General features: G+C 38.0%; 1 protein-coding gene across 1 annotated transcript; it reads right to left on the bottom strand.

The window, feature by feature from the left end:
• Positions 1–4,167: 4,167 nt before the first annotated feature.
• LOC121247106 (CRAL-TRIO domain-containing protein C23B6.04c-like) lies at positions 4,168–8,070 on the bottom strand. Its single transcript, XM_041145448.1, is given in 7 exon segments — positions 4,168–4,695; positions 5,176–5,234; positions 5,237–5,420; positions 5,505–5,603; positions 6,150–6,326; positions 6,498–6,585; positions 7,827–8,070. Coding segments are annotated over 6 exon segments (864 nt in total). The 5' UTR covers positions 6,564–6,585; positions 7,827–8,070; the 3' UTR covers positions 4,168–4,416.

The raw sequence follows: 8,070 nt of genomic DNA, 5'->3' as shown, positions 1-8,070 counted from the left end.
TTACCCGACTCATTGTTGTTTGTGTTTCTCAAGGCTTGATTCCCATCTAATTTTTTATGTCGATAATTGTTTTTGGACTAACCAGAGGGATTTCCTCTATAGTTGCTGGAATTTGCAAGTCTTCATATATAAAGCAAAATTGGTAGGATCCGAGGACTGGGATTGTTGTTGGTGATTGTCAAGCAGTATCACATAGTTGAGAAGTTCTGCTTGGAAGTCTTCTGAGGACATTGTTGAATCACGAGTAGCAAAATTAAAGGAGGTGATGAACGATGTATAGGCAGGATTGAGTCCACCAAAATGTAGGAGATGAGATCATCATCTTTTATAAATTTTCTTGGCATTGTAAATTGGTCAGCAAATGCCTTGACTTGGCTAAGATACTTAGAACAAGAACGTGACCTTGATTTAGAGATTAGAGTTGGCATTTCAATACTATTATGGATCTTGATTGTGAAGCAAAGTGTGCAGCCAATGAGTTCCACACCTGTTTAGAGGTGTTTAAACCATATACTGAGGATAATACACTCTCAAAGAGACTGGTGTTGAACCTGCTCGGAAGGTGTTGATCCTTGTTTTGCCAAAGGGAGTAATCAGGGTTCACTATTGTGGGACTTTTCCTGATTCATCAACTAGAAATCTAGGAGGGCATGGCACATTACCATCAACAATGCCCATCAGCTCATGGCTTCTAAGAACTGGTAAAGACTGAGACACCCAATTCAGATAAGTGTTGTCCAATTTGATAGAAGTGTGTAATGCTGGAAAGGTTTAGGGTGTGGTTATCCTGTGGTGAACCAAAAGATAAATGAAGATGATATTGTTGGTGAGTAGGATCGAGGGGTTTCCCGAAAAGGGCTCGTGTAACATATAAAAATAAAGAAATGAGAAATTTTGCACAAAAAATGCACACATATTCATTATAGACACAAGCATATATACACTGTCAGCAAGTATAAGATCCCATCATTGTTGGGATTACAATTACAACAAATAAAGAGAAATTACAGCTAATTTATGGAGGAAAATCTATGACAGTATCATAATGATTTGAGGGTATATCTTCTAAGCCAGTTGTGCTACTTTCCTTCAAGGGAATCTTACCTTCACAATCTGGTATGGAAAGTGAGCCACGAGCTGGACAAGAGTTGACCTTAGTATTTGCGTACATGTCTGGAGCATTGTTGGATGATTGTATCTTAACGATGGGGAGGGTCCTTCCCACTGTGGAACCATGGTGAGAAAAATGATGGCAAAAAGTTTGGAGTGCTTCCATTCGAAGAGGTAGTGGCCCATTTTGCTAGGTCGTGCACACAAAAAATATTGTTAGAATATAATTTTTTAATATTTTTTTAATTTGAAAAGAAAAATGATATTTACAGTCCTAAAGTGTAAAAGCCACAAAACATAGTATCTATTTAGATACGCTCGAATAACCCATTCTCATAATTAGAATGTATATAACCTAACCCTATTCCGGTCTGTCCCGGTATGGAATGAACTTATAATCATGGAATCGACTCGATCATCAGATTAGAGATTATAATCCTTAATTTAATAGATGACTTGGGTTTATGTCAATTAAAAAGACAAAATAAATATTACAAAATCTTATCTAGATCCTGGAATTTCTTGGATTTTTAAAAAGAAAACTTGATAAGTTTTAGTACAGTACCAAAGATGATATGTATTGTTAATCATTAAAATTTGAAGTGGGGATACCTTACTCAAAGATGTTTATTTGTACTTGTATCATATATATCACAAATATTGTAAGAAGAAAAAATAAGAAAAAAAATTCCCAATTGGCTCCGCGCACTCTCTTTGAAAAAAGTAGGTAAATATGGAATTCACATGAAAAAATTTATTTTTTAATGGTGAGCCCCACTCTTTTTTAAAGGGAGTGGGCGGGACTTGCACACTCTAATATTGTATCTAGCATTACTCAAGTAGTAGCCAGCCAAGGCGCTATGCATGCTTGTAGTAGTACAACTTTATGCTCAAAGATGACGCATATAAATGGCCTAAGTTCTAAACTTAAGAGGTTTGATATACCGAATGTTGCATAGCCATTACACACATTAACAAAGGCTTCGGTTGAACATATTCCCTGTTTTGTATGGTGTTTTGACCAACAATTTGAGAAAAAAAAAAACAATTTTAGAAGACCTTGGGAGAAGTTATACTAGAAGTTTTACGAGGGTCATGAAAGGGTATTGGTTAAATCGAGTGAGTACTTGTATTTTATGTTTTCATTAAAGTATATTCAACTGACTTTTGACCGGCTTTTTTTTATTTTATAATCAAGCATATTATAGATATATAAAATAGTTATAGAATACAAGAGATAACAGGGAGAGAGGCTCCGACATTCATCCCAAACTAGCTAGTATGAAAAAAAATAAATAAAGAGAGAGGATGTGGGGCCAAGGACTTGACTCCCACCCATTTTCCACAAGGGGAAGCCACCTGAAGTAGTTTTGATATAGTCTGATAAACGGACTATAATACTACGACCGAAAGTCGTAATGAACTGGATTTGTGCTGCATGTTGCTGGTCTAGATTGACTGAAGAAAACTTTCACTATCTTTTTCTCACGATCCTTGGTTAGGATGAGCAATAACATAGAAAGATAGCAAGTTGAAGAAAGTCAAATCACCGGTAGGAGATTGCTAGGAACTGTGGGGGTGCGTGAGGACCACGCGCCACACTAGGAGACAGGAAGTTGATTGGATCTAAGAGATCCGAGACCGCTAACTCCAAAAATATCCCGCGTGTTGGCGGCAGACTCGCCGTGGTGTGGCGACACGTGAGATCCATGTGTTGTTTAGGTCGCACGTGAGGACCACGCGCCACTCTTTTCGACGTTTTTCTTCTACCATCCGAAGGATCGACGGTTGGAGAGTCTTGTGGTGCAGTGCGTGGCGGTCTTAGGTGGTTGGAAAGCAGTAGCTTGGCACTTCTCTATGCTATGGTCGGAAAATTTAGAAAAAACTAGAAAAAATATAGTAGAACATTATCTAGACTATACAAACGGGAGGGTGGCTGGAGCCCTCTGGATAGAGAAGGTGGAGAGCATTTTCACTGGAGAGAAAACGAAAGCAACGCTATTGTACCTCAATAGTGGGAGACTTTTGACCGACTTAAGTGGTAAGACTTTTGGTCTTGAGAATATGCTCCTCCAAGTCTAACTTGTAAACGGTAAAATATAAAAATATGTTGTGTTTGCATAGGTGTCTCGTTCAAAAAGTTATATTTAACTGAGTGGATAGTTAGATTACCCTAGCTTAACACAGAAGTAATGCTAAATATTATTTTAAGATATGCAAGTCTCATATATTCCTTTTGAAAAAAGTGAGATCTATTATTAAAAGTGAGTTTTTTAATATGAGTCCTAGATGTATTCATTTTTTTCAAAGAAAGTACGTAAAATTTACATACTCTAACTGTATAAATCATTTTCCTAACACCTTCATTATCACACCCCCTTTTTCAAGCACTATCTCTAGCGTGGAATGCGTATAATGAGAGTTCACCAAGCCTACTACGACATCCTTTGTAAATACTTCGTGCTCCCAAAATATCACATATATTCACCTTTGGCCGAATTCTTGAATGTTTTATTTTTACTCAAATAAGATTCAAAATATGGCTGCCCGATTCCAGATCCGAAGCAGCAGCAGCCACCGAAGAAGGAGCAGCTTATGACTTTGAAGCAGTAGGATATGCCTTTTCTTTCCATTATGTACTTCGGGAGCTAGGAGTGGGGAGGAATCCCAATAGTCCTCTTTTACCTCGATGATAGACCAACTTGATAATTGGCACTTCGGTTTTAGGCAGTTTTCGGTGTTAGGGGCTTGATCCACTGAAATCTCACCAAATCGGATTAAAATTAACCTTTACCCAATTGAAACCCCAACTGCAAGTCTGCAACCCCACAAACAGATACTCTTCTCGGATTTATCATATTCCTTTAGCTAGTCTTGCGAGATTTCTGTGTATGTATAGATCCAAGTTCAGCTGTGATTAGGCTAGATCAACCCCAAAGTGATACCAAACCTTTTGGACAATCAGTGCAGCGAGTTTCGATAGGCCATCCTCCCCACTTGATTGGGTGATCGCACTATGCAATTAAATCCACACCCAACAAAAAGATTTTTTCAGCATTGAAAAAATATAGTTCATAGATTTATATTGTGGGATTTGAATGAGAATTACATCTTGCTTTTCATGCAGTTCGGTGACATCAAGAACACAAGTCTTCCCTTATGGTTAGGGATAAATAGAAGAAAGAAATGGCGGCATCTTTTATTCTGAGCATAATTTCCCTGTTCCCAGCATAAATTTGCCATATCTTAGTTTTGTGTGCATTATTCTGAGCATTGCGCACTCAGCTAGCTGGAGGTGCAAATGTTTTACATGATTTCTATGTCACCTCTGTGCTCCTCAATGGCATTCATAATGTGCTGGGGCTTCTCATCAATTCCCCAAAACTTGGCAGTTTTTACATCATCCTGAGCCATCAATCGTGAGAACTCCTCGTGGTCGTATTTTAGGGTGGCTTTTCCCCCAAACTCACTCGGAAGATTTTCTTCATCGAAGAACGTCTTCATGAGCTCTACACTTTCTTTATTTTTGGGGTATGCAAACTTCACCTTCTGAAATGTCTTCGGCTCCAGGAAGTATTTGACAACCTATGAAAATTGAAAATAGCACGCACTTCATTAATGCAAGATCTAGCAGGTAAAAAGATAGAAGATTAAATGCAGGGTGCAACAGTAGGTTTCATTCTGCACAAAGGAAATCTTATCTAAAATGAAATACCAGATTCACGTCCAGAATTGCATATAGCAATAGAAGGGAAAGAAAAAGGAAAATCTACTCTCAGCCTCTGGACTTCGACATCCCTACTAGAGTTTGATAATGGGAGATTTCTCTGGCTTTAGGTATGGGCACACTAAGTGCCCAAGTAATCAAGACTGCTAAAGCAGGACAAATATGCAGGTTCTAATCTATCGAAGTACAATTGTACACAATAAGAAAAATAAAATAAGGAATGATTTTCAAAGTTTCATACAAGGAGTAAAGTATCGTCAAAATTCAATTCAGAGAAAGAAAGACAACAATATGCATGCAGTAGAAAGCCAGAAGGAAAACAGAGCAGAAGTCCAAACCTTCCAAAATGCTTGAAAAACCCTTGGTGGACTATACAAAATTGCAACCGCAAGCCTCTCGGGTAGTGGTTTTGTAAAATGTTAGTGATCTCACGTGATGTTTTGACAGAGACGCTGGTGTTCAATGAAAATCCAGTGAAATCTATCAACCATGACATCTGTTCTTGACCTTCACGAAGGTTAAGGATAGCATTTTCTAAAAGATAGACTAAATGCCGAACATTATCTTCTGCTGATGTGGTGTTCTGAAAAATGGGAAGATAAAAGATTAACAAAACGAAATCCAAGTGACAGCAACACACATTATGAAAGAAAATCTTAGCTCAAACCTGCATCCCTGGCCTCATTATGAGCACAGTCCTTCCATGTCGATCATGAAAATCTGCTCTGGACACTTTGCCAGTCTCACCTTCATGGGCTACTTCATGCTGGACATTAACATTTTCCTTAAGTAAGGGGAGTCTCGAATACAATAATAGTATTAATATCAGCATGATAACTGTCTACATGTCATAGCACCGGTCATCACGTTCATGTCATTTTGCGTAGAGTGCCAAAAATTGGGGGTCTTAACTATTTCATCATCAGACTTTAGCCATCTTGGAATTGCTAATGTTGAACGGCAATTAGATTGATTCCATCACAAAAGTTTTTACACCTCAATTGTACAAAGGGCTATGTCTAGCATACAAAAGTTTTTTGACCTCAACAGTACTGAGATTAAGGGAACAATTTAATTGGACTGCAAACATAATCAGTTGTCTGCCAAATATATGATTAGAAGCATAGGAGAAAAGGCATGTATAAGCTAGGCCATCCAAAAATAGGTTATCAATTAATCAGGGACAGAAAACCCACCAAGTCATAAGAAAAATAATTAGTATAACTAAAAACAGCCACAAAAGTTGCAACATATGTACTTCTAGTTTTTGAATGTTGTCGAAAACATGTAGTCGATAAGTGATCATAAATACCCAACGAATCTCTTCAGGCTTATAAGTGGACCTCCACTTGAGTGTCTCTTCCAACATTTTCTTTGCCTTATCAACATTCCAATTCCGAGCTTCTAAATATCTCCTCAGGCACGCATCAGTGCAGTACTTTAAACTACGTCCAGATAGAGGTCCAAGAGAAGCCCTGAGTTCACTGACCTGTTTGTAAATATGCCTCATTAAGTCTCTGTGATCAATACGTCACGAAAAGCTAAAAGCAACATAATAGAGAACAAGCTTGGTCATAATCAATAACAAGGAAAGCTCTTATTTGAAAATAAAGATAAAAAAAAGCACTTGGCCCTAGAATCTGTCCAAGAAATAAATTACTTTTGCATCTTTCTGTGAAGAGTCATTCTCCTTATGATTCTGAAGGTTCCTTCGTAGAAGATACATTATGACTGCCAAAGGAGTTCACCTACAGGAAATAACAATCATCTAAGACAACATAAAAAGTTCAAAGACAACATTTTTAGGTTCGTAGAAAATGTAATCATCGTGACCATAATAATATCAAAAAACAAATAGCCAAACGCATTTGATACATCAAGTTTGAGAGATTGCTGAAGCTGCACACTTAACCAACATCAAAAACTTGCTCCCAGAAGTCAAATATCTTATCTGGTGAAATTCTATATCTCTATCAACCATGGTGAACGGTAAGATTGTTTCACGTGTCACTTATCTCTACCATCAAAAATTCAACTTCCTTTCACTTTAATCTGTCCATACAACGTAAATTTGGGATAAGATCACAATGTTTATATCTATCAAACCATAAATTCTCAAACCATCGACCATGCAAAACAAAAGAAGCTAGTTGCTCAGAGCCCATTGTGGCCAATATTAGTTGCCCCTCTTGACTAGCCACATCCAGAAGCAATCCAATGGTTGTGATGGTTAAAGAAGGTCGATTGGATCAACCTTTCCTTCTTTTTTCTTGTTTTATTCTTTTTTTCTTTATATTATGACTGATTCTTTTACCATTCACTTGATCATCCCGCTAATCTATTCATCTAATTCATCTATCGTTCTCAGCTTTTAATTTAGACCATGCTGCTGACCCACTACTACTATTCACCCCCGCTGTCTCTTGAAAAAAACAGCGATCACATAAATCCTTAATTTAACAATCACAACGGCAAAATGAGAATCAGCAACATAACTAACAATTCTGCAGACAAGCTTCAAAAACAAAATTAAAAAGTTGACCAAAATTCGAAAACAAAAACATGCAACCATCCGAATCAAAACAAAACCAACCTTCTCAGATTATTTAATAAAAAAAAACGGAGAAGATTTCTGACTAGACGGAGATCTTTTAAACCCGATTCTCACAGTCACATTTAGGCGTCTTTGAGCAACCCCCATAAAAAGGTGCTGAAGTGACTTGATATAGAGCTCAGAAGCACAAGATCCACTAAGAATTATTCAAACGATCTATTCCAGAGAACATAAACTTTCAACACTATGCCTAATCGGAAGAGTCAATAGATAGTTCCAGGAATGTAAAGACATGGGAGTGACCGAAAGATCCAGTTCAAATTTAGAGACACCTTCGCATGCGAACTTACGCACAGAAACAATGCACAATTTTTGCGTGCGTGCGTGCGTGTGTGTGAGTGTTTTTGAATATGAAAATGTGAGCTGGTCACATACCTGGTGAAGCAGAAGAGACTCCGAGAGAGTGGACTCAAAATTATCTTATTGGCGTTTTGGGCAACGAATGACGATAGGAATTAGGTGAGAAGAGAGCGAGAGAGAGAGAGACGGAGATGCGTGCGTTTTTTCTCTTCGAGTTGTTTTTTTCCCTCGCGAGGACTGTATTCACGTGAAAATGTGTTGCCGAGGAGGTACGGGCGGAACTCGAGGGAGACGCGGAGATTGGGAGATTTGATATGGA

The sequence above is a fragment of the Juglans microcarpa x Juglans regia genome, chromosome 1S, assembly GCF_004785595.1.
Source record: "Juglans microcarpa x Juglans regia isolate MS1-56 chromosome 1S, Jm3101_v1.0, whole genome shotgun sequence".
In the NCBI taxonomy this organism is placed as follows: Eukaryota; Viridiplantae; Streptophyta; class Magnoliopsida; order Fagales; family Juglandaceae; genus Juglans; species Juglans microcarpa x Juglans regia.
The sequence above is the reverse complement of the archived record's forward strand: the minus strand, read 5'-3'. Positions and strand labels throughout refer to the sequence as shown.